At 45.7% G+C, this 26,999-nt stretch overlaps 2 protein-coding genes across 4 annotated transcripts in view; both read right to left on the reverse strand.

The window, feature by feature from the left end:
- The window catches only part of lipf (lipase, gastric), a 911,257-nt gene that overhangs the window by 576,627 nt on the left and 307,631 nt on the right, over positions 1-26,999 (reverse strand). The window lies entirely within an intron of this gene.
- LOC144500524 (tumor necrosis factor receptor superfamily member 6-like) overlaps positions 7,309-26,999 on the reverse strand; it is a 42,899-nt gene continuing 23,208 nt past the window's right edge. The window contains exons 7-10 of one of the 2 annotated variants that reach the window (XM_078223574.1): positions 24,371-24,402; positions 22,924-22,942; positions 17,755-17,781; positions 7,309-12,200 (exon numbers count right to left, since the gene is read on the reverse strand). In XM_078223574.1, the coding sequence (XP_078079700.1) occupies positions 11,848-12,200; positions 17,755-17,781; positions 22,924-22,942; positions 24,371-24,402 (431 nt within the window). In that variant the 3' untranslated portion in view covers positions 7,309-11,847. Of the gene's footprint in view, positions 12,201-16,039; positions 16,479-17,754; positions 17,782-22,923; positions 22,943-24,370; positions 24,403-26,999 lie in introns of those variants that run through there. The other variant, XM_078223575.1, reaches the window with a different exon arrangement.

Here is a 26,999-nt window from a genome sequence, read left to right on the forward strand (position 1 = left end):
CCTCATAATCACAGCCCCCCCAATTCCCTCAGCCACATGCTCCCCACAATCACAGCCCCCCCCCAATTCCCCCAGCCACATGCTTCCCAGAATCACAGCACCCCCAATTCCCCCAGCCACATGCTCCCCACAATCACAGCCCCCCCAATTCCCCCAGCCACATGCTCCTCATAATCACAGCCCCCCCAATTCCCCCAGCCACATACTCCCCACAATCACAGCCCCCCCAATTCCCCCAGCCACATGCTCCCCACAATCACAGCCCCCCCAATTCCCCCAGCCACATACTCCCCACAATCACAGCCCCCCCAATTCCCCCAGCCACATGCTCCCCACAATCACAGCCCCCCCAATTCCCCAGCCACATGCTCCCCACAATCACAGCCCCCCCAATTCCCCCAGCCACATACTCCCCACAATCACAGCCCCCCCAATTCCCCCAGCCACATGCTCCCCACAATCACAGCCCCCCCAATTCCCCCAGCCACATACTCCCCACAATCACAGCCCCCCCAATTCCCCCAGCCACATACTCCCCACAATCACAGCCCCCCCAATTCCCCAGCCACATGCTCCCCACAATCACAGCCCCCCCAATTCCCCCAGCCACATACTCCCCACAATCACAGCCCCCCCAATTCCCCCAGCCACATACTCCCCACAATCACAGCCCCCCCAATTCCCCCAGCCACATACTCCCCACAATAACAGCTCCTTGCAAAGTTGAAAGGCTGCAGCAGTGCAATTTGCAAGGGCTTTGTGCACATCCTTCAGCTGGAGGTGAGCTGAGTGCACTAGGACCCAGCAGCACCACAAGACCCGAGGTCAGTGCTGAGACCCGGGTCCGTGCTGCAAGTCGGACATCGGAGACCCTGCTGAGCAACAGCCCCCCACCCCCCACACACTCGCAGAGCCACCACCGACCCAAGCCAGAAAATGGCCGCAACAAAAGGACACCCATGAGTAGCAGAGAGCTGTCAGATGCCATGCGCTTACCTCGTCATTAACCCTCACTGATGGAGTGCCCGAATCGGACTTTTATGAATTCTGGATGGGCGAACATGGTGGTAAAGGGGGAAATGCTGGTAAAGTTGGGCGTGCAGCCCATTAATTCAATTTAAATGTATGCAAATGGCCATCACGCCCATTTCGGGCGCGGTCCCGATCGTGGCCATTTTTGGGCCTTGGTAAAGGAGGAACCAGTGCGGAGGTGGGCGTGGATCGCGCTATTCACCTCACGCCTGACTTTACCAATTTTTCGCGCCCGAAAACGGGTGCAACTTGATAGTAAACTTGTGCCCAAGGTGTGGTCTCACCAAAGCTCTATACAGCTGCAGTAAGACCTCCTTACAACTGCACTCAAATCCTCTTGCAATATGAGAACGGAGGGAAAAACATTCCCAACGCCACCCTCATCCTGATGGCCACCTTTGTGTGTGGCTGCATCAAGCTGTGTGTAGATCCTCGGTACATGTGGTGGACTTCAGTTGTGCCTTTGTCCTGCCTGGACCACCGTTGTGTGTTGTTATGCCTGGACACATCCCCTGCCGGCTCGGCCCCTCCCCTTGTCACCTAGTATAAAGGTGGCTGTTTCCTCCCCCTTGTTCAGTTCGGGTCGGTTATCTGTTGGGATGTGCTCCTGGTTCAGTAATGAATAAAAGCCTACAGTTGTATTGGCACACAAGTAGTCTTTTGCCTAATTGATAGCGCATCAGTACACTAACAACAAATGCCACTATTTTTTGAGGTTCTACCTGTCCCAAGTGTTGCGAAGGATGGGTCTGGCCACATTGCTGTGGAAGGCTCCAAGTAGTTGGACCGTACCGCAGCACCTGTCCTTCGTGGAGACATTTTTCCGGAAACACACCTTTGACCACATGGTGATCAAGCAGTGGTCAGCACGTAATGTCCTTGAGGCTCTGAGAGAAAAGGAGATGGTGGATCCTGTCGGATGGTTCCCTGAGCGGACTGTCAGTGTCATCTGGCAGAATGCCCCATCACCAGAACTCACAAACAAGCACCAAGACCTGGCTTGGCTGGTGGTGAGAAGGGCACTCCCCGTCAGATCCTTTATGCACGCGCAAGGTCTCAACCTCACCGCACGCTGTCCTCGAAGCGGCTGCGGGGATAATGAGACGGTCGCACACCTCCTTGTGGAATGTGCCTTTGCAAAGAAGGTCTGGAGTGAGATGCAGTGGTATTTGTCATGGTTCGTCCCGAACAGCTCGGTGACACAGGACTCTGTGCTCTACGGGCTGTTTCTGGGGATGCACACCGAGACAAATATCAACTGCTGCTGGAGGGTCATCAACTCGGGGAAGGACGCACTTTGGTCCGCCCGAAACTTGCTGATCTTCCAGCTGAAAGAATTGTCCTCGACAGAGTGTTGCAGACTGGCACATTCCAAGGTCCAGGACTACGTGCTCAGGGACGCGCTCAAGCTTGGGGCAGCCGCCGCAAAGGCACAATGGGGAAAGGCCACCGGGTAAAGCGTCTCAACCGAGGCAGACCGAGGGCCCGGTAACTGCAGAATACCCTCGGCCTGCGTAACTGAGTGCTTATCTGAAAAATAACAGCACACAGTAAACTCTGATGTATGTACGTAGTTTAAAGTTTTGAAATGTAATGAATGTAATGTCGTGTAAATGAGCAAAGTATTGTACTGTAAAAATGATTCTTTTTTTGCACTGTTTGTCATTTTTGGATCTGTCGTTTTGCAATGTATTATTTGAGAGTTTTTTTTATGAATAAAGTATATTTTTGAAATTAAAAATAATATGAGCCAACATACCATCCGCCTTCCTAATTGTTTGCTGCAACTGCACATTAGCTCTCAGTGATTTATAAACATCAACACCAGGTCCCTTTTGATACCAACACTCCCCAACCTCTCACCATTTAAGATAGTAACTGCATTTCTGTTTCTTTTACCAGCTTCATATTTTTCCACATCATATTCCATTTGCAATTTTCTTGACCATTCCTTGAATCCCTACAATGCAGAAGGAGGCCATTCGGTGCATCGAGTCGACACCAACTCCCCCCTACCCCATCTCCATCACCTCACATATTTACCCCATTAATCCCCTAGCCTACACATCTTGGCACACTAAGGGGCAATTTTAGTATGGCCAATCCACCTAACCCGCACACCTTTGGACTGTGAGAGGAAACCAGAGCACCTGGAGGAAACCCACGCAGACACGGGGAGAACGTGCAAACTCCACACAGACAGTGAGCGACCCAAGCCGGGAATCGAATCCAGTCCAAGTCCCTGATGCTGTGAGGCACCAGTGCTAACCATTGTGCCACTATGCAGCCTTTGAAGCCTCTTTAAATCCTCCTCACAACTCCTCACATTGCTGCCTTGGAAATATTGGGCAGGATTTTGAGCCCACTCTCGCTGTCCATTGCCGGCGTCAGTGCAAGATGCGGCGAAACTCGGAAGGCGCGGATCTTACCGGTGAGCTCGCAGCCAACGATTTTCGCCGGCTCTCGTCGCAATGTGGTCAGATTCACATCCACAATGAACCTGATTTACATACATTTTAACAGATTTCCATAACATTAAACACCCCCCTCCACCATGTATCGATACCGCGCCAATGTGACGTCACATCAGCAAGGTTTACAACAGGTTCACCCAGGCATGAGCCTGTCATGGGGATCCCCACTAGGTGGAAAAGTGAGTATAGCCTCTGGAGGAGAGGGACATGGCCAGGCAATACCCTGGCAATGCCAGCTGGCCCTGCCCCTTGGCACAGGTTGGCACTGAGAGTTTGGCACCATGCCAACCTGGAAGTGTCAATCTGGCAGTGCCAACCCCTGATAGTGGGGGTTGGGAATGCCACTGATGGCCATTTGGAGAGGGCATGGGTGCCAGTATTGACTGTGTGGGGGGGGGGGGGTCGGGGTAATGGGGGGGCTGGTGGCATAGACCGTGTGGGTAGATGGTCGGGAGTGGGGGGGAAGGAGTCTGATGTTCGGGGGGGAAAGAGGGTGGCACTGACTGTTGGGGGTTGAGTGGTCTGATGTTCAAGGGAAGGGGGAATGGCACAGATTATTCGGGCGGGGGGATGAGTGCCAACTCCTATCAGGGGTAAGGGGGAAGCCTCCGAGACCTGCGTGGTGGGTTTGTGGGAAATATATTCAAGTTCTGACCGGAGTGCCCTTTAAACCTTGTGCTCCAATCTCACTGCAGCTGGGCTTTGCCGGTATGCTTAGCTTCCCATCTCCCCCCCACCCCCGAATCACATTGTGAAACTCAGCCGGTTGTTATTTTTTGACAGAGTGTGGTACGATCTGGAGAGAAACACACCATTCTCTTGCTGGAACCAACACTCTGCCAAATTCTGGTAAGATTGCCCCCATTATATCTGATCCCCACATCCAAATCATTCATATAGATTGTGAACAGCTGGCGTCCAAGTACCGATCCTTATGCAACTCCACTAGTCACAGTCTGCCACCTGAGGACAATTCTAATCTCTCTTTTCTGTCCATTAGAAATCCTTAATCCATGCCAGTATGTTAACCGGGCTGTAGTTCCCTGTTTTCTCTCTCCCTCCTTTCTTAAATAGTGGCTTTACATTTGCTACCTTTCACTCTGCAGGGACCGTTCCAGAATCTATAGAATCGTAGAAGATGACCACCAGTGCATCCACTATCTCTACAGCCACCTCTTTCAATACTCTGGGATGTACATGACCAGATCCAAGGGATTTACCAACTTTTAGTCCCATTAATTTCTCCAGTACTACTTTGCGACTAAGACCAATTTCTTTCAGTTCCTTATTCTTGCTGGTCCCTTGGTTCTCAAGTACTCATAAGAGATTTTTTTGCATCTTCCTCTGCAAAACCAAACTGAAGTCTTTGTTTAGTATCCCTGCTATTTCCTTATTCACCTTTATAGGTTCTCCTGTCTCTGCCTGTATTGGGCCCCACCATGTCTTTGCTAATCATTTCCTTTTTACAATCAGGTAGAAGTTTTTACAATTTGTTTTGATTTTTCTCACTCATTTACTTTCATCTTCCATTTTCTTTTTCTTAATGAATTTCTTGATCCTCCTTTGCTGAATTCTAAAATGCTCCCCATCCTCAAGCTTGCTACTTTTTTAACAACTCTATAAGCTTTTTCCTTTGACCTAGAATAATCTTTAACTTCTCTTGCTCATGGTCGGGTTACCTTTTCTATTGAGTTTTCATCGCTCAAAGGAATGTAAACCAAATATTAATTCTTTAACTGCTAGCCATTCTCTGTCAACCTTCATACCTTCCAATATTGTTGCCTAATCTACCTCAGCCAACTTGCCCCTCATTCCTCTGTAGTTTTAGAGACACGAAAACATAGAAACTAGAAGCAGGAGGAGGCCATTCGGCCCTTTGAGCCTGCTCCGCCATTCATTTTAGTCATGGCTGATCCCGCCTTCCCCCATATCCCTTGATCCCTTTAGCTCCAAAAGCTATATCTAATATCTTCTTGAGGTCACACAATGTTTTGGCCTCAGCTACTTTCTGTGGTAGTGAATTCCAAACATTCACCACTGTCTGGGTGAAGACATTTCTTCTCACCTCAGTTCTAAAAACCTTATCCTCAAACTATGACCCCCTAGTTCTGGACTCCCCCACCATTGGGAACATTCTTTCTGAATCTACCCTGTCTAATCCTGTTAGAATTTTATGAGTTTCTACGAGATCTCCTCTCACTCTTCTAAATTCCAAAATCATCCTGACCCACTTAGTCTCTCCTCATATTCTTTATTTAAATATAAGATCCTAGTTTTGGATTGCACTACATCATTTTCAACTCTACCATATTATGGTCACTCTTCCCTAAAGGCTCCTTTATAACAAGATTATCAATTAGTCCTTTCTCATTGCACAATACTATACATGATAATAGCCCACACTATTTGTTTCTTCCACTAAATTGTTCTAGAAAACCATCGTGGGTACATCCCAGGAATTTGTCCTCCTCAGTATTAGTGCTAATTAGATTTACCCAGCCTAAATGTAAATTGAAGTCCGCCATGATTACTGTATTTACTGTATTACTGTTGTTACACATACATCTAATTTCCTGATTTATACCATGCTCGACATTACCACTACTATTTGGTGGCTAACAAACAACTACCAAAGTTGTCTTTCTCTTGCTGTTTCATAACTTCACCCAAACTAATTCTGCATCTTGATCTTCCAATCTAAGATCCTCTCTAATGTACAAATCTCATATTTTAGCAGCAGTGCAATCACCTGCCCCCCTCCCCCCCTTTCCTTTTGGCTTATCCTTCCTGAATGCTGAACACCCTTGAACACTCAGTGCCCAGCCTTGGTAATCCCACAGCCACATCTCCAGAATAGCAAATAGACCGTGGCCTGAATGTTACAGCTGTTCATACCCGGTGGGAGTTTTCCGTCCCCGTGTAGTGAACGGAGATTTGGCTGGATGCCAAATTCTCTGACCTCGCTGCAGCGGGAGTGTGGTGCCGGTAAGATCGCACTCATATCTTTTTCCTTCTAATTGTGCCGTCAGTTCATCCACCTTGCTGTGAATGTTGCGTGCTTTCAGATGCCTTTTCATTATTTTCACAACTTCTAGCCTTATCTGCTGGTTCACTTTTAAGTTTGTACGTTCTGTCCCTTCCTCCCACCCTCTAAGTAGCATTGACCTTCTTGCATTGTCCTCTTTAATTTTTCGCATCTTGCCTCACTTGATCTCTCACCCACACAAATTTAGTTTAAAGCCTTCCGTACCGCCCCAGTTATATACATGCCAGAACACTGGTTCCAGCACGGTTCTCGCTGGTGATATTCTGGGCGTTAACCTCATTTCAATATATTTAAATGAAGTTAGACATGATTAAAGGATTTCCCGGCAATATGTTCCCCTCCCCCCCCACCTTCACTGAATATTCATACCCCGCCAACTCGATGTCACATCGGTGAGGTTTACAACAGGCTTTTAAACGCTTGAAGCAGTCAAAGGGAACCCAACGGGGACACAATAAGTATAGCCTCCCTGGGCGGAGAGGAAAATGCCCTGGCACTGCCCCCCTGAAACTGTCCTCTGGCAATGCCAACCTGGCAGTGCCTGGGCAGGCTCTCTAGAAGCCCCATTTGTGGAAGGGGGGGGCGGGGGAAATGGGGATTTCCCTTACGTGTCGGAGGAGATCTAACTGAATGGCAGAATATATTAAAGTGGCTAAACGGTCTACACTGGTTTCCACTAATTTGAGAATTTAGGAACACTGGGTCAGACAAACTGGTGCAAATAAGTAAAAAAGAGTGAAGAGAATAATTATTATTAAAAATATTTATTGAAAACTGTAGTGCAGTGAATATCAACAGTACAGTTAGTCAAGCAGTTCTCAGAAAATGAAAAACTTGTTAGTGGTGATATACCTTCAGTAAACAATGATATATAAATGTGGAAAGTCCATTTGTTGTGCTCTATTAACTAGCAACTGTTAACGTGGCTCACAAATATGTAAAATATTCCAGTTGACACATTATGAAAGTTTCTTGCACTGTTCAGTGTGTGCAAACCATAGTTTTGCCTGTTCAATATCAATACAGAACGATCAGGAGGGGTTCATGTCACATTTTTATTCAAAAGCACTTTCACAGCAGGATGATGGCAAGTGGGACAATGGCCCAGGTTTTGCTCAGGTAGCTTTTAGCATCATTACTACACTGAAACTGACAGCCCCTCCTGGAGTCCACACGCGTGCAGAATAATTCAGATACCCAGAAGTTGCTGTCAGCGATCGTAAGCTTCTCCACGGTAGCTGTTGTGCCATGTGCGGAACACAATTAACAGGAAATCTATCAATTGATAAGAAATTGCACTATTTTACGGTAGAAAAGCCCCTATAAATGTTGCACTTTGTTGAATGAGGTGTTTCTGAGTTTCTAAGCTGGAACACTAGCTTCATATTTACTGTTGGGCACACTTCCCCTCAAAGATCCACATATTTTGTAACTTATTTTAACTTTGCTAGTCTTAGCTTTGATCTTAATCCAATTATTTTCAATGTGTCATGAGCTGAAAGATTGTGAGGCCTTTCTCCCCACTTTTGTTGAGGTATTTAAAACAGTTGTTTCCCCTCAATTCTATCTCCCAAAGGGTTGTGAAAGTGTGGAATTCGCTACCCCAAAGTGTGGTGGATGCTGGGACAACGAGTAAATTTAACGAGGAGTTAGACAGATTTTTAATTGGTAATGGGTTGAAGGGTTGTGGGGAGAAGGCAGGAAAATGGGGATGAGGAGCATATCAGCCATGATCGAATGGCGGAGCGGACTCGATGGGCCGAATGGCCTAATTCTGCTCCTATATCCTCATGAAGTAATGAACTCATGAAGTGCTATTGTCCTACTACTGACTGCAAGAAAACAGGACCGATATTCCTGCATTGCACTTAAAAGATCATTACTGTTGAAGAATTGGAGATATAAGTAAGTTTTTTCATAAATTCCTTTTTTCTATTCTCTACATTGTTCAGTGGCTCACAGTATTGCCGGACACAGTGCATACAGTTTTCAAACAATTGTACCAGACCTGCAGGACAAAGGGAGACTCAATATGAAGAAACCCTTTAATTATAATTCATTATAGCAGAAGAAAAATCAATTTGTTGCGTCCTGCTTGAATGGCAAATAAAATTCTTAGTATTAATTTTCCTAAATCTATAAATACCCGTTTTAAAAGATGGCAGAGTAGATTTTCAGCTGTAACACCTGGACATTAACTTATTACTCGACTCAAGCGCAGAGAGGAAATTGGACGGGAATGTTGCAAGTTCATTACAAAGTATTTTCCTTCCATTCACTGAATCAAGTTGAAAGTAGGGAAGGCTATGTTGCAATCCAAGCCCATGACTGCTACCATCTAGAAGGACAAAGGCAGCAGACACATGGGAACACCACCACCTGGAAGATTCCCTCCAAGCCACTCACCATCCTGACTTGGAAATATATCGCCGTTCCTTCACTGTCAAGAGTCAAAATCCTAGAACCCCCAGTAGCACAATGAGTGTACCTACACCATGTGGACCACAGTGGTTTGAGAAGGCAGCTCAGCACCACCTTCTCCAGGGCAATTTGGGATGGGTAATGAATGGTGGCTCAGCCAACAATGCCCATTCATCTCATGATTTTTAAAAAAAATCTTGCAATCCTCTCCTCACCTATGTTCCCGTCTCTGTTTTGCCTGGCGCTGAAGCGGAAATCCACCCTGACACATTAAATTGATAAATTCACTTCAGTTGAATTCTGTGCAAATCAGAAACTAATCAGCAGTCAACCTAATGCACTTTGTTCTTTAGAATTGGCAGAAGATTTACATCAGTCACTTACATCAGTCAAACACAAATCTCCTGTTTTCTACAGTCGAAAGATCTTGTGAATCATCCATGCTTCAGTATTTACCGTACATGCTCTGTGTAGCATTGGATTAAAATGTAACATTTCTCACCCGCGCAACGCTACCACCATATTTTCCCTTTCAATATTATCAACAAATGGAGCCAAATTAAATGCATGGCCATATTCTGAATAGGAATAAATCCCATTCCAAGTCCCAAAGTTGTTTTAAAAAGCATTGGTAAATGCTTCAATTATCTAAACTGTAAAAAAGTATTTTGAGAAAAGATGCTAAAAAGGGAGTGTTGCTGAGATTCACTTGTCACATAAGACGGATGCTGTGTTTTGGCACAAATGCACGAAAAGTTAGAATACCTAAGCTTAATTAGAGCTAATCAGTAAACAGGAAGGGCAATTCCGGCCATTCATGCTGGCGGGATTTTCCCATCCCGCTGCAATGAACGATTTTCCCATCCCGCTGCAGTGCTTGGCGCCAAATTTTCCGACTTTGCTGCAGCGGGAGCGTGGCATGAATGGCAGGTAAGATCACACCCCAGTACTGAAAACTACACGGGTTCCAAAAATGCAGCTCGCCAGTCCATTACTTTGTAGCAGCACCGGTAAATCCTGCTGGTGGGCGGGACTGGAAGATCCCACCGATATCCCAAAGTACACGGGCTTATATTTTTCCTACCCTCAATCATCCCAGAGCATTGCTGGTTTTAACAAGTGTCAGGAGGTATTTCTGGGTTGAGTCCTCTGAGCACTGAGGAGCGGGACTCGGGTTTTGTAGTCGCTGGAAGTAGGGGCAGTATTTGGGCAGTAACCTGCAGCAGTGGAAAGGGGAAATTCTGTCAGCAGATCCAGTAGACCAAGACAGTGCAGCAGGTCAGCCCTGGATAATCCACCATACTTCACCCAAGGTCACTTCAGCATAAGGGGTGAAGCTGTTGCTTCTGGGTTAAAATACAGACTAGAGCATCCACCCTGCCCCCCCCCCCCCCCAGTTCCCAACAATATCCACCTTCTATTGGCTTTCCTCAATTCCATTTGGCCAGCCAATATTAGGTTCAGATAATGGCACACAAATTGTTACACAGCTACTTCTATCTTTAGAACGAGCCAAGCTTAAACAGAGGTTAGCTTCCTTTTCGACCAGTTCAGTCCTAGAAATATGCACTGTGCAGCAAAGAGGTAGAGAGGCAACAATTCTAGATCCGGAGAGAGGAACAGCATTGTTGGAACATACAAGATAAACCCTTGCCAATGATGGACATGCCAACACATTGGTTTCCATTTGTTTAACATACTGTGACAAATTAGATGTGGGTATTTTTGGATTCAATTTGCCTGATAAACTTAGTGTGAAGATTTCTCCACTTTGCACCTCCCAGCTTGAGTCTGACACATTTTCCGATGTTAATCTACAAATGGTCATCATTGTAAATGGAATGTGCTTCTACCACTCCACTGTTATCAGTGGGCAACATGGTGACATGGCAGCACAAGTTCTGCCACCTAAATAGAAGATTTTTTGGGCAAAGGATTCATTAAGGGTTTCATTACCAGATGATTGTGATGATATTGTGCCTTTAAGACATAAGGGGTATGTTTAGAATTCAGATCTGTTTTGCTGATTTGTCTTGCAAACCCTTTAAATTGGTAGCTGGGGACACAGGATAAGTACTTATTTTAGACCCGTGGTGTTTGTTTTAAGTTCAGCTAATGCATTTGTGTTTACTTGGGTCTCCTCTGTGTAGAGTTTTGATCAGGTTAATTAACAGGGACGGAGTCATGTGCTTAATGAGAGGAGCTAAGCTTGCAGGAAATAAATACTGTTTCTCAGTTTAATTTTTAAAAAACAAGCAGTTGCTGCTTGGGCTGCCAGAATAAACAGGTTATTCGCTCTCTCTCTGAAAAGACTTCTCTGAAAGATCCAAAGCTTAGTTATCTAAAACAAGCAAGTATACCTGTGTTTTGCTAACTAATTTTAAAGAGATAAAGTCCATAAGAGGAATATTGATTGAATTGGAACTCGTAGGGATAGTTAGCAGTTGTATCTTGTCAAGTTTAAATATTGTCCAATTGTTAAAGGTTAAGCTAATTCATTTATTAAAGTTAACCTGTGTTAAATAAAGTTTGTTCTGATAAAAGCTTCCCAGTAGAATCGCCCCTGGCGTGAAACATCCTATTCTCACACTAATGCCAAAATTGTTGGTGTCTAGTCTAGCTTCATAATATGCCTTGGGGTTTCTGATCTGATACCCTAACATGATAAGAACAGCTCCTCAGATCTACCACTCTAACACCTGCTGCTTAAATTGTCTATCAATTTAACATGTATTTTTCAATTCACTTTTATCTGGTTATGCCTGGGATAGTAAATCAGCCAGCCATTGAGCACAGAACCACACAAGCCTGACCGTGATAACTTGCAATTCGTAACAAATCCTGAAATTACTAAATGGCCCAGATGAAAAGCATCTAGACAGGCACCGAATCCATTGTTGTGCCATTTTCACTTGCATCCAGTTTGCTTCCTTCGGTTGTGTCCTCAGCTGGAGGAATAATCTTTCGGATAATGTTTTCGGCAGCGCTGACACATTTTGCCTCGTTGAGAGTGGCAATCAGTAGAGGAAAGGCTCCCTTCTTTCCATGACCCTGGAGCCAGGAAGACAGTATTTCATAGCCCTGCCGACTTATATCGTTGTCGTAATCAGCTTCAATCTGCTGCAGTTTAGGTTCACCAAGCCTTAATCTTAGTCCAAGATCATGGAACTTCCTTGGTTCAATTTCCGCCACAATCAAATTCAGATCCTCCGCAGAAAGCTCAATGTCTGTTCAAGATGGAAAAAAAAAGAGACATTACTTATTTAGTACCAAATCTCATTGCTCGTAAAAGCCCGCTGAGTACGGACGGGATTTTCCGTCTCCTCCGCGGCATGTTTCATGGCAGAGGAGCCTGCCCACCATTGGACGGTGGTGGGATCTTCTGTCAACAGGGGTTCCCATTCTATGTAGCACCACCCCCCCCCCCTCCCACAGCTGGAAAGCCCACAGCGGGGGTTCGCCATCGGCACAACCGGAGGATCCCGCCAGCAAGAATGGCTAGAAAATTCCAGCCGATATATTCATTTACGTTCACACTATCACCTATGTTATAAAACTGTTGAAGCCAGAAACCACTTTCTGCACATAACCTCCACTATGAAGTGCCCAGGTTAACAGTATAGACTCCACAAAGAAAGATATCCACTTGTGACGGGAGTTTAACACCAAGGGCCAAATCTAGGCAGTCACCAATAAATCAGAGAGAGAAATTCAGGAGAAATCCTACTCCGGTTACAATGTGGAACACACTACCCCTTGGAGTAGTTGAGATAATTGGCATTTAAAGGAAAGTGAGATAAGCAGGAGGGAGAAAGGAATAAAGGAATGTTTGGGGCCTTGGACAGTGAGGAAAAAAACATAGAAAATTGGGGCAGGAGTAGGCCATTTGGCCCTTCGAGCCTACTCTGTAATTCAACATGATCAAGGCTGATCCTCTATTTCAACACCATACTCCAGCAACGCCCCCCCCCCCCCCTCCTCCCCCACTCCTTGACACCTTTAGTGTCTAGAAATCCAGGTCCTGAAATATATTCAGTGATTTGGCCTCCAAAGCCTTCTATGGCAGAGAATTCCACAGGTTCACCACCCTCTGAGTGAAGAACTTTCTCCTCAACTCAATCCTAAATGGCCTACCCATATCCTGAGACTATGACCCTTTGCTCTAGACCGCGCCCCCCCCCTTCAACCCACCCCAGAGGAAACAACATCCCTGCCTCCAGTCTGACCAGCCTGTCAGAATTTAATGTGCTCCAATGAGATGTCCTCTCATTCTTCCAAATTCCAGTGAATACAGGCCTAGTCGACCTAATCTCTCCTCATACGACAATCCTGTCATCACGGGAATCAGTATGGTGAACCTATCCTTTCTTAGATAAGGTGACCAAAATTGCACACAATACTCTAGGTGTGGTCTCACCAAGGCCCAGTACCAAGAGAAGGTAATAAGGCAGATGCTATGTCTCCTGCATTTTCATGGAAAGGGGTCATAAAGAAGGGGATAGGGTATTTGGATGATGGAGGAATGGACCATAGTGGGTGACTTATGTGGAGTGGAGCACAAACAAGAAGATGGGCTGAATGGTCTCTTTCTGTGCTGTACATTCTGCCTCCTACAGAAGACCAAGTATAGGGGCATAATGATGGAATGATTAGATGGCACTAGTTACATTGTTCCTGCAGGCTCTTGCAAGAAAAGCAGCTGGGAGTATGAAGTTCTAGCTTTGAGAGCCTGTGAGGGACCGAGCTAGAGTTAAGATGATACAATAAGTCCTATTTCAGTGCAGTGAAGGGAGGGAAGGGAAGAGCTTGCAGTGGAAGATTAAGTGGAAACCAAGAGCGGGATTTTCCTGTCCCACCCACCACGGGAATCATAGCAGGTGGGACATGGACCATGCGCCATGCAAAGGTCCGTTGGCCTCCGATAGGATTTTCCAGCCTTGGGGCGAGTGCGGCCAGAAAATCCCAATCCAAGTCTATGATCAGAAGAGTAGTCATCGTAATTGTGTGTTGACAATATAAGTCTACACCATGGCAGCTAATAAACGGATAAGTCAATTTATTTATTCATAATGCACTGCCCTTAACCTGAAGAACAGCAGAATACTAACCATCCTGACCTACATTTGGGGAATGCATCAGCATTGCTATTCATGTTTTAAATTGAATCAAACTGTCAGGGCACCAATGGCGAGGGGTAACAGTAATAAAGGGCCTGCTAGCTCTCAGCAATAGTCTGGAATGTTAAGTGCCCTGGGTGCAGACTTTATTGCTGCATTACATCCCCAAGGCTGGAGCAGCACCATGCAGCAGAGATCCATCTCTGGTTGAAGAGCCAAGGGTCAGCAATTTAAAATATCACACAGAGGAGTGAATCTCGGAGAGATTTCTTTATGCAGGGACTATGTGGGGGACAGGTGGATCTATGGGTTAGGTGGCAGATCAACCATGATCTCTCCACATGGCAAAACAGCCTTGAGGGGGCAAAATGGCCCACACCTTTTCTACACCGTTCCTACCTCGGGATGAGTCATCGCTGAAACAGGGACCTTGCATTTTTAAGAGGGAAGCAGGGAAATATTTGAAGAGATGGACGCATGGATGTGGAGAAAGAGCAGGGCGGTGGGATCCATTTTGGGAAATACTTAGTGGGTCCGGATGCATCGCAGAGCAAGAAACAGAGTTAATGGCCTAAACATTCTAACCCCGCCCATTGCAGGAATCAGCACAGATGGGATAGAAATGTGACAGACTAGCAAAAGGGCCGGATGATTTTGAGTGAGAATTTTGGGAGGGGAAAGTCCCAGCCAATGTTTCAGGTCGATGACATTTCGTCAGAACTGAACTCGGAACTTTCAAGAGTTCTGACTAAAGGTCATTGACCTGAAAGGTGAGTTCAGTTTCTCATCTGTTCAGATGCTGCCAGACCTGTGGAGTATTTTAAACACTTCCTATTTTTACTGCAAATTGTCAGCATTTGGCACAATCTGCTTTGAGGATTTGTTTGGGATTGCTCTGGCAAAGGGCCAGCATTAATGTGATAGGCTGAATGGTCTTGTTCTGGGTTGTATAGTCCCACGGGTTAGCAGCACAGAAGTAACCGGTTGAAACTTAGGTCAACTGCAATTCTGTGTCATCCTGTTCTGCTTAAGTGGCCAAAAATATCTCTGGAAACAACTGGCTCAGGCCTCTGTATTGCTGTAGCGGTATCAGACACCTTACTGACACAGGTGGTCCATTAACCCTGCAGCTCTCTGATTGGTTGTTCAGCCATGCACAGGACTGTCCCTTTAACCACAGTTATCCAGAGACCCAGGGTAATCCTCTGGGGACCCAGATTCGAATCCCACCACGGCAGATGGTGAAATTCAAATTCAGTAAAAATCTGGAATTAAGAATCTGATGATGACCATGAAACCATTGTCGATTGTTGTAAAAACCCATCTGGTTCATTAATGTCCTCGAAGGAAGGAAATCTGCCATCCTTAGCTGGTCTGGCTACAGACCCATGGGAATGTGGTTGACTCTGAAATACCCTCTGAAATGGAGGGTAGTTAGGGACAGGCAATAAATACTGGCCCAACCAGTGACGCCCACATCCCTTGAACAAATAATAAAAACCATGCTTTGGCAATCACATTGTAAAGCTGAATGCCTTAATAAAGCCAGGTGATGATTATTGGCTCAACCTCGAAAGGTGTATAAATGTCACAGCTGGAACAGTTGTGGCGGGGCGGGGCAGGGGAAGAGGGAATAGAGGGGAAACCACATGGAGTTTATGGCCAGAATCCTCCAACGTCATGCATAGGAATTAGGAGAAGTAGGTAATTCATCCTTTCGAGCCTGCTCTGACATTCAGTAAGATCATGGCTGATCTCTTCCTGATCTCAAATCCACCTCCCCACCTGTTCCCTATACCCCTTTAACCCATTTTTAAAATCAAAAATATGTCTATCTCCTTTTTTTCATGATTGGGACCCCACCGCGCTATGGGGCAGCGAGTTCCACAAATTCACCACCCTCTGCGAGAAGTAGTTCCCCCTCATCTCCGTTTTAAATCTACCGCCTCTCAACCTGTACCTGTGACCTCTTGCCCCACAAGGGGGAACATTTGGTCTACGGTTGCGCCCCGCCACAGCTGCCAGCGAGAACGGAGAATTTGGCGCTCAGCCCAATCTCCATTCACAGCAGCGGGACCGGAGAATCCCAGCCGCAGGTGAGGTCAGAGAAATCCAGCCTATATTGCTGCTGAGCTGTGTGTAGAATAAACTTGCTGAAGGTAAAAGACAAACTGCTATATCATTCCTCTATCGTATACTAGCTGTTAATATTAACAATGATCAGTACACTACAGAGTGACATTAATTCATTTTCATTGCAATAGTCCCTTGCAAGCCTGCACGTCTCCAGGCGACTATTTACTGAAAAGGATATAGCCTAAGCTGGACCCAAAACGGAACCATGAGAAAGTGCACTGATTGTTTTTGACAGCGTACAGTACCTGGTACCTGCAAGAATAAAGAGGAAAATAATTAATACGAGTTACCATATGGTATAAAACCAAAACTGGGATCAAGGTGCAGTGGAGAAACTTGGAATGATGGTTGTCAGGACACCCGAGATCCAAGATTCAACTCAGCCCTCAAACTGGTCCCAGATACATATAGCTCATTGTACAGAGTGTAACCAAGCATTACAAAATGTTGCAATCAGTGTGTTGGAGTGTGAAGGGAATTTCCAATCATTTGTGTGGTTTTCAAAAGCACGACAAGAATTCAGAAAGTGCTGCCCCTGCACCGGTTACCTACTCCTAATGTAGGGGAAAATAAGAGGAAAGTCCCAAACAGCAACAAACAGACAAAATATCATTTAACATTTGCTAGTGAAGTATCTTGCGTTTTTGCTGATTGTTACCAATTTTGAATATTGGTGCATCTTAACTTTTCTGTGACAATATTCATCGCACAATTACTGGTTACCTGACTAAGCCTCCCCGCCCCCACAGTGAGAAATGCTGACCAGGAGCACTGGATGTGAAATTGAGGGTCTGCTGCCTCTGACATTTAAGCCTTTCATTTACATGGACAGGATATGAAGGCCCCAGGCCTGTGAATTTCCTGATCAGTGTTCCATGTGAGCAGCACTCCCCACCAGGAATACATAATTATGATTTTGCACAGGGAAGATTTTCCAATTGCTAAGGAGGTCAGTGGCGTTGGTAATTTATTCATTAACCCTCAGGGAGTGGGTATCACTGGGAAGGATACATTTATTGCACATCTGCAGTTGCCCTGGGAAGGGCAGTGGCGGACCATCCGACACTGCGTTATCAATTCAATGCCATATTTTTGGACTGTTTTTAAGGATCACAGAATCCCTGCAGTGCAGAAGGAGACCATTCGGCACATTGAGCCTGCACCGACAACAAACCCGCCTAGGCCCCATCCTCATAACCCCACGTATTTACCCCGCCAATCCCCCTGGCATTAAGGGTCAATATAGTATGGCCAATTAACCTAACCCGCACATCTTTGGACTGTGGGAGGAAATCGGGACACCCGGAGGAAACCCACGCAGACACGGGGAGAATGTGCAAATTCCACACAGACAGTCACCTGAGCCGGAATTGAATCTGGGTCCCTGGTGCTGTAAGGCAGAAATGCTAACCACTGTGCCGCTCCCTTCCTCATCCCTGCAATCGGGCAAGAAATCTTTGTTGTTTTGACTAATTGCTAAGAGGCAGTTTTGAGCATAGCTTCTATTTATTATGCAATAACAAACAACTGCTTACCTCCTGAAACTGCTTGTTGGCTGAAATGGAAATAAAAGCTGGTAAGTTGCAAAATATACCTTTGTTTGCAAGGTCACTTACATGACATCTTAATCAATACCTGCAGCTCTACAAAAATGCCTCTCCAGGTTAAAATTAGGATTCTAACATTCTTCGAAATTTTAGAAATCTTAGAACCCCTACAGCACAGAAAGAGGCCATTCGGCCCATCGAGTCTGCACCGACCACAATCCCACCCAGGCCCTACCCCCATATCCCTACATATTTACCAACTAATCCCTCTAACCTACCCATCTCAGGACACTAAGGGGCAATTTTAGCATGGCCAATCAACCTAACCCGCACATCTTTGGACTGTGGGAGGAAACCGGAGCACCTGGACGAAACCCACGCAGACACGAGGAGAATGTGCAAACTCCACACAGACAGTGACCCAAGCCAGGAATCGAACCCAGGTCCCTGGAGCTGTGAAGCAGCACTGCTAACCACTGTGCTGCCGTGACGCCCTTGGTGTCCTAAGTTGTGGACTAAACTGGTTACTCACAGCAACTTTTGTGAATGGACAAAAGACAATCTCAGCTGATAACTGCAGGTACTATCACAGATTTAGTTATTTTACCAACGTAAAATTATTGAAACAGACAGAGGAGTTCATTTCAACCGTGCACCACCTCCCCAACACCGTCGGGAAAAGATTTTACCTTATTTTACCTCAACTCCAGTAGTTTTATAGTTTATTTATTACTGTCACAACTAAGCTTACATTAACACTGCAATGAAGTTACTGTGAAAATTCCCTAGTTGCCACACTCTGGTGCCTGTTCGGGTACACTGAGGGAGAATTTAGCATGGCCAATGCACCTAACCAGCACGTCTTTCGGTCTGTGGGAGGAAACTGGAGCACCCGAAAGAAACCCATGCAGACACAGGGAGAACATGCAAACTCCGCACAGACAGTGACCCAAGCCGGGAATTGAACCTGGGTCCCTGGCACTGTGGGGCAGCAGTGCTAACCACTGTGCCATCGTGCCACCCTGTACTTACCAAAAGCAAATTAATGGAGAGTGCACAAGCACTAAACTGTGATCCAAGATTAAATGTCAATAGCCAATACTGGTCATCAATGGACTTCTAATTGATTTACAGATTACCAACTTCCAATGCATATTCATAGAATTGAATCATGGAATCCTGCAGAAGCAGGCTATTCGGTCCATCAAGTCTGCACCATCAGAACATCCCAAGCAGATGCTATGACTGTAATCCCACCTATTTACCCAACTAATCCACCTAACCTACTTAGGACACTAAGGGTCAATTTAGCATGGCCAATCCATCTAACCTACACATCTTTGGACTGTGGGAGGAAACCGGAGCACCCGGAGGAAACCCACGCAGACACGGGGAGAATGTGCAAACGCCGCACAGACAGTGACCCAAGGCCAGAATTGAACCCGGGACTCTGACGCTGAGATTCAGCAGTGCTAACCATTGTGCCACGCCAATTGTTCCCCAAAAGCAACTGAAACTTTACTTTTGAATTAGATATAACTCCACTGGGTGAGAATGCTTCCCCCACTTTAAACATAATATCCAACCCACTCTTTACAAGCATTCAGCAGCTATCCCTATGGAAACAAATGCCTCAACTCACCACAAGCCCAGAATTATACCGGCCTGCCCGCCACAGGAATTGGAGCAGGTGAAGGGCGGAGCATGGGAAGGTCCATTGACTCAGGCGGGACTTTACGGTTTCAGGACGAGCGAGGCCATAAAATTCCGTCCCAGGAGTGTAAACATTGGAATGAGTGCATTACAATCTGTACGTCTCTACTGGATGGGAATAAGTCAATGCTGGTTTCCTACATAGAGATAAGGTGTAAAACTAGGAAAATAAGCTATTCAATGTTGTCAGTTGCATTCAAGTGAACCACAATGTTACATTGATGCAGACAGCAGAATAGGAATAATGGTGTCTAATGGACTTTAGAAAATTGTATTTGATTTGATTTATTGTCACATATATTAGTATACAGTGAAAAGTATTGTTTCTTGTGGGCTATACAAAGTGTATTGTTCATAGAGAAGGAAAGGAGAGAGTGCAGAATGTAGTGTTACAGTCATAGCTAGGGTGTAGAGAAAGATCAACTTAATGCAAGGTAGGTCCATTCAAAACCCTGACGGCAGCAGGGAAGAAGCTGTTCTTGAGTCGGTTGGTACATGACCTCAGACTTTTGTATCTTTTTCCCGAAGGAAGAACATAGAACATAGAACAGTACAGCACAGAACAGGCCCTTCGGCCCACGATGTTGTGCCGAGCTTTATCTGAAACCAAGATCAAGCTATCCCACTCCCTATCATCCTGGTGTGCTCCATGTGCCTATCCATTAACCGCTTAAATGTTCCTAAAGTGTCTGACTCCACTATCACTGCAGGCAGTCCATTCCACACCCCAACCACTCTGTGCGTAAACAACCTACCTCTGATATCCTTCCTATATCTCCCACCATGAACCCTATAGTTATGCCCCCTTGTAATAGCTCCATCCACCCGAGGAAATAGTCTTTGAACGTTCACTCTATCTATCCCCTTCATCATTTAATAATCCTCTATTAAGTCTCCCCTCAGCCTCCTCCGCTCCAGAGAGAACAGCCCTAGCTCCCTCAACCTTTCCTCGTAAGACCTACCCTCCAAACCAGGCAGCATCCTGGTAAATCTCCTCTGCACTCTTTCCAGCGCTTACACATCCTTCTTATAGTGAGGTGACCAGAACTGCACACAATATTCCAAATGTGGTCTCACCAAGGTTCTGTACAGTTGCAGCATAACCCCACGGCTCTTAAACTCCAACCCCCTGTTAATAAAAGCAAACACACTATAGGCCTTCTTCACAGTTCTATCCACTTGAGTGGCAACCTTTAGAGATCTGTGGATATGGACCCCAAGATCTCTCTGTTCCTCCACAGTCTTCAGAACCCTACCTTTGACCCTGTAATCCACATTTAAATTTGTCCTACCAAAATGAATCACCTCACATTTATCAGGGTTAAACTCCATTTGCCATTTTTCAGCCCAGCTTTGCATCCTATCTATGTCTCTTTGCAGCCTACAACACCCCTCCACCTCATCCACTACTCCACCAATCTTGGTGTCATCAGCAAATTTACTGATCCACCCTTCAGCCCCCTCCTCAAAGTCATTAATAAAAATCACAAAGAGCAGAGGACCAAGAACTGATCCCTGTGGCACTCCGCTAGCAACCTGCCTCCAATCCGAAAATTTTCCATCTACCACCACCCTCTGTCTTCGATCAGACAGCCAGTTACCTATCCAATCGGCCAACTTTCCCTCTATCCCACACCTCCTCACTTTCATCATAAGCCGACCATGGGGGACCTTATCAAACGCCTTACTAAAATCCATGTATATGACATCAACTGCCCTACCTTCATCAACACACTTAGTTACCTCCTCAAAAAATTCTATCAAATTTGTGAGGCACGACTTGCCCTTCACGAATCCGTGCTGACTATCCCGGATTAATCCGCATCTTTCTAAATGGTCGTAAATCCCATCCCTAAGGACCTTTTCCATCAATTTACCAACCACCGAAGTAAGACTAACCGGTCTATAATTACCAGGGTCATTTCTTTAACAGAGGAACAACATTCGCCACTCTCCAGTCCTCTGGCACCATCCCCGTGGACAGTGAGGACCCAAAGATCAAAGCCAAAGGCTCTGCAATCTCATCCCTTGCCTCCCAAAGAATCCTAGGATATATTTCATCAGGCCCAGGGGACTTATTGACCTTCAGTTTATTCAAAACTGCCAGTACATCCTCCCTCCGAACAACTATTTCCTCCAGCCTATTAGCCTGTAACACCTTCTCTTCCTCAAAAACATGGCCCCTCTCCTTGGTGAACACTGAAGAAAAGTATTCATTCATCACCTCGCCTATCTCTACTGACTCTATACACAAGTTCCCACTACTGTCCTTGACCGGCCCTAACCTCACCCTGGTCATTCTTTTATTCCTCACATAAGAGTAAAAAACCTTGGGGTTTTCCTTGATCCGACCCGCCAAGGACTTCTCATGTCCCCTCCTAGCTCTCCTAAGCCCTTTTTTCAGCTCATTCCTTGCTAACTTGTAACCCTCAATCGAGCCATCTGAACCTGTGGAAGGTGGAAGAGAATCTGAAGAAAGTGGAAGAGAGAATGTCCGGGGTGCGTGGGGTCCTTAATTATGCTGGCTGCTTTGCCGAGGCAGCGGGAGGTGTAGACAGAGTCAATGGATGGGAGGCTGGTTTGCATGATGGCATACTGCAATCGGCAAGAGACAATGCAGAGTACTGATTTATGTTATGACATCTACATTTACAGCAAGATTTTTCAGTCTAAGCCTAAGTAGAGAGCAATAGATAAAAGACAAGGTGAACCTCCGACATAATGGGACACCCACAAGCTAGAGCTACGTGGGCGGCTCAGTAGCACAGCGGGTAGCACTGCTGCCTCACAGCGCCAGGGACCCAGGTTCTACTCCCAGCTTGGGTCACTGTCTGTGTGGAGTCTGCATATTTTCCCCGTGTCTGTGTGGGTTTCCTCCGGGTGCTCCGGTTTCCTCCCACAGTCCGAAAGACATGCTGGTTAGGTGCATTGGCCACGCTAAATTCTCCCTCTGTGTACCCAAACAGGCGCCGGAGTGTGGCGACCAGGGGATTTTCACAGTAACTTCATTGCAGTGTTAATGTAAGCTTACTTGTGACACTAATAAATAAGCTTACTTTATATCTATCGAAAGTCTGGAGACACAATGGCAGAATTTTCCAGCCGTTCTGTCCAGCGGGATTTTCTGGTCCCACAGTAGTGAACGGAAATTCGGCTGAGCGTTAAGTTCTCCCTCCTTGCTGCAATGGAAATAAATTCCCATTTTATAAATCTTATTTATTGCTACTCACATCAAATGAACTGAGTTTAGCGGTGGCACAGTGACACAGTAGTTAACACTGCTGCCTCACAGTGCCAGTAAACGGCTGGTAAGATCACGCCCAACAACTAGATTCTGAGTTTACTCTATACGCGTGCAACTTATGGGTCAGTAGATCAAAAATATATTCATATTACAACTGCTCAGTTAACAATAATTTCAGTCAGTAAATAATTACCATCTGGTGGATTCAGTGGCTGTAAAGAAGAAACACAAATCAGTAGATGAAGAAATATCACAACATTAACAGATTTACTGCAACATCAGCCTGGGTTTTGTGTTCCAGCCTCTGCAGTGAAACTTGAAGCCACATCCATCGGACTCGATATGCTGAGTCAAAGGAAATGACTTTGAAACGCCCAGAGTGTTAGACATAGGTTCAAAACATTTATTGTTAGCAAATAAAATTGCGAGTGATGTAACTTTACTGTGGAAATGACCAGCAAATGGATCATAGACAGCAGGAGGTGGTGGCATTGTGGTATTGTCACTGGACTAGTAATCCAGAGAACCAGGCTAATGCTCTGGGGACCAGGGTTCGAATCCCACCATGGAAGATAGTGAAATTTGAGTTTAATAAAAACCTTGAATTAAAAGCCTTATGATGTCGATTGACATAAATACCCATTCTGGCCTATGTGACTTCAGATCTTAAATGCCCTCACTCAATTCAAGACAATTAGGGATGGATAATAAATGCTAGCCCTGCCAGCAATGCCCACATCCCATGGATAAAAAAAGAACTGCAAAATAGACTTAGCCTCTCAACATTAGGGATCCGGGTTCAATTCCAGCCTCGGGTGACTGTCTGTGTGGAGTTTGTCTGTTCTCTCTGTGTCTGCGTGGGTTTCCTTCGACTACTCCGGTTTCTTCCCACAATCCAAAGATGTGCAGGTTAGGTGGACTGGTCATGCTAAATTGCCCCTTAGTGTCCCAGAATGTGCAGGTTACAGGGATTAGTAGGGTAAAAACGTGGGGTTACGGAGATAAGTCAGGGGACAAGGCCTGGGTAGGATGCTCTGGCAGAGTGTCAGTGCAGACTCGACGGGCCGAATGACCTCCTTCTGCACTGTAGGGATTCTATGAACTTACAGTCAAGACTGCCAGTGTCTTTCAAATGCTGAAGATTTCAAATTCCCATTTTTTTAATCTTAATTTTTCTTTATTTCTAGAGATACTCTCGTCAAATAAACTGAATTTAGCGATGGCATGATGGCATACTGGTTAGAACCGCTTTCTCACAGCGCCAGGGGCCCAATTCAATTCCGGCCTTGGGTCACTGCCTGTGTGGAGTTTACACGTTCTCCCCGTGTCTGCGTGGGTTTCCTCCGGGTGTTCCAAAGATGTGCGGGTTAGGTGGATTGGTCATGCTAAATTGCCCCTTAGTGAAGTGGATTAGCCATGGTAAATGCGTGGGATTATGGGGATAGGGTGGGGAGGATGGGCCTGAATAAAATGATCTTTCAGAGAGCCAATGCAGACTCGATGGGCCAAGTGGTCTCCAACTGTACTGTAGGGATTCTATGAAGTAGAATTTCAAAATACAACATCTGGTGTTTCATGTATCAAAGCATTACATTATTTTAAATTATCTATATTTATAAAGCAATGAAATTAGTATTTACCACAGGCTGAAAATCTCTTGGCTTCCTATTGCCTGAAATTACAAAAACAATATTTTACCAATGTCAGACGTGTAGACACTTTGCCAAGTTGAAATTAGTTACAGGATTATTGATGGCTAAAAGGTAACAATATTAAAGCTAATTACCATTGCTTAAATTACTTTTCAAGAAACAGCTTGAAATATTGTTGATAACAAAGAGAGTATAAGTTTCAAGTTGCAATTCAGAGGGTGAATTGCATAATAATAGAGGAATTCCTGCTGCTTTTGCCAGCAATAACTTTACTCCAGTTACTTCTGCTATTGTACCTTAGAATCAACCCAGTCATGTTTGAATTGCGTCTCAGTGACTGATCACTGTCCTTGTGAAAAAGTAACTTCTCCTCTCTGAAAATATGAACTAAGTGGGCAAGAAAAATTGCTGCCAGCTATTTGCTCATTAACATACTAAGGATTTGCCCCACCATGCCAACAATGTAGCATATACAATTTGAGGATCTCGACTGTACATTTACACAAATGGGTAATTAACAATAAATGGGTACTTGCTGTATTGGTTTTACAGTAGCATTGTAGTTAACTCGTGAAAGGAAAGACAGACTAGCATTCACATGGAGCTTTTTGCAACCACAGCATATTCTTAAGAATTTTACGGTCAGGGAAGTACTTTCAAAGTGCAACCACTGTCATAGTGCAGCAACTAACTTGTAGACAACAGATTCCTTCAAACAGAAATGTGGTAAACGACTAGATAATCTGTTTCTGTAATGTTGGCTGAGAAATCATAACGTCAAGGCTATTGTCACGGAGGTGCCTCATTGAGGAGATCTTGAGACTTCTATTGTTAAACATGAACCCTTTATTGGTAGCCTTGAACTATTTACCAGTCCAGGATATGGTCACGCATGTTGCTGCTTCACCCTGTAGGCTGCCTGCTTAAGAGTGTTGCCTCTAGACTGTCTTCTAAGAGTCACATACCATGTGACTCTATACATCATACTGTAAGCAGTGCCATTCTTCAGGATTAAGTTAACCCTCCTCTGCTGGGCACCTTTACATTACACTGGCATGCAAGCATACATCACAATAGCTAGCAACGCTCACCACTATTACTGGGTAAATAGGACAGCAAGTTTTGGAATATGCATGTGCATAGTTCACTGTAGACATTCTGGACAGAAATAGCCTCTATAGGGTCTGGCATTACACTCTGGCACTGAAAAGACTGGGGTAAACACAGTAAGAAGTTTAACAACACCAGGTTAAAGTCCAACAGGTTTATTTGGTAGCAAAAGCCACACAAGCTTTCGAGGCTCTAAGCCCCTTCTTCAGGTGAGTGGGAATTCTGTTCACAAACAGAACTTATAAAGACACAGACTCAATTTACATGAATAATGGTTGGAATGCGAATACTTACAACTAATCCAGTCTTTAAGAAACAAAACAATGGGAGTGGAGAGAGCATCAAGACAGGCTAAAAAGATGTGTATTGTCTCCAGACAAGACAGCCAGTGAAACTCTGCAGGTCCACGCAACTGTGGGGGTTACAGATAGTGTGACATGAACCCAATATCCCGGTTGAGGCCGTCCTTGTGTATGCGGAACTTGGCTATCAGTTTCTGCTCAGCGACTCTGCGCTGTCGTGTGTCGCGAAGGCCGCCTTGGAGAACGCTTACCCGAATATCAGAGGCCGAATGCCCGTGACCGCTGAAGTGTTCCCCAACAGGAAGAGAACAGTCTTGCCTGGTGATTGTCGAGCGGTGTTCATTCATCCGTTGTCGCAGTGTCTGCATAGTTTCCCCAATGTACCATGCCTCGGGACATCCTTTCTTGCAGCGTATCAGGTAGACAACGTTGGCCGAGTTGCAAGAGTATGTACCGTGTACCTGGTGGATGGTGTTCTCACGTGAGATGATGGCATCTGTGTCGATGATCCGGCACGTCTTGCAGAGGTTGCTGTGGCAGGGTTGTGTGGTGTCTTGGTCACTGTTCTCCTGAAGGCTGGGTAGTTTGCTGCGGACAATGGTCTGTTTGAGGTTGTGTGGTTGTTTGAAGGCAAGAAGTGGGGGTGTGGGGATGGCCTTGGCGAGACAGCGAAAAACCGCACCGACCTCCTCAGAAGACAAACACGGGACACAGTGGACAGAGTACCCTTCGTTGTCCAGTACTTCCCCGGAGCGGAGAAGCTACGGCATCTCCTCCGGAGCCTTCAACATGTCATTGATGAAGACGAACATCTCGCCAAGGCCATCCCCACACCCCCACTTCTTGCCTTCAAACAACCACACAACCTCAAACAGACCATTGTCCGCAGCAAACTACCCAGCCTTCAGGAGAACAGTGACCAAGACACCACACAACCCTGCCACAGCAACCTCTGCAAGACGTGCCGGATCATCGACACAGATGCCATCATCTCACGTGAGAACACCAGGTACACGGTACATACTCTTGCAACTCGGCCAACGTTGTCTACCTGATATGCTGCAAGAAAGGATGTCCCGAGGCATGGTACATTGGGGAAACTATGCAGACGCTGCGACAACGGATGAATGAACACCGCTCGACAATCACCAGGCAAGACTGTTCTCTTCCTGTTGGGGAACACTTCAGCGGTCACGGGCATTCGG

This window comes from Mustelus asterias, chromosome 11 (genome assembly GCF_964213995.1).
Source record: "Mustelus asterias chromosome 11, sMusAst1.hap1.1, whole genome shotgun sequence".
In the NCBI taxonomy this organism is placed as follows: domain Eukaryota; kingdom Metazoa; phylum Chordata; class Chondrichthyes; order Carcharhiniformes; family Triakidae; genus Mustelus; species Mustelus asterias.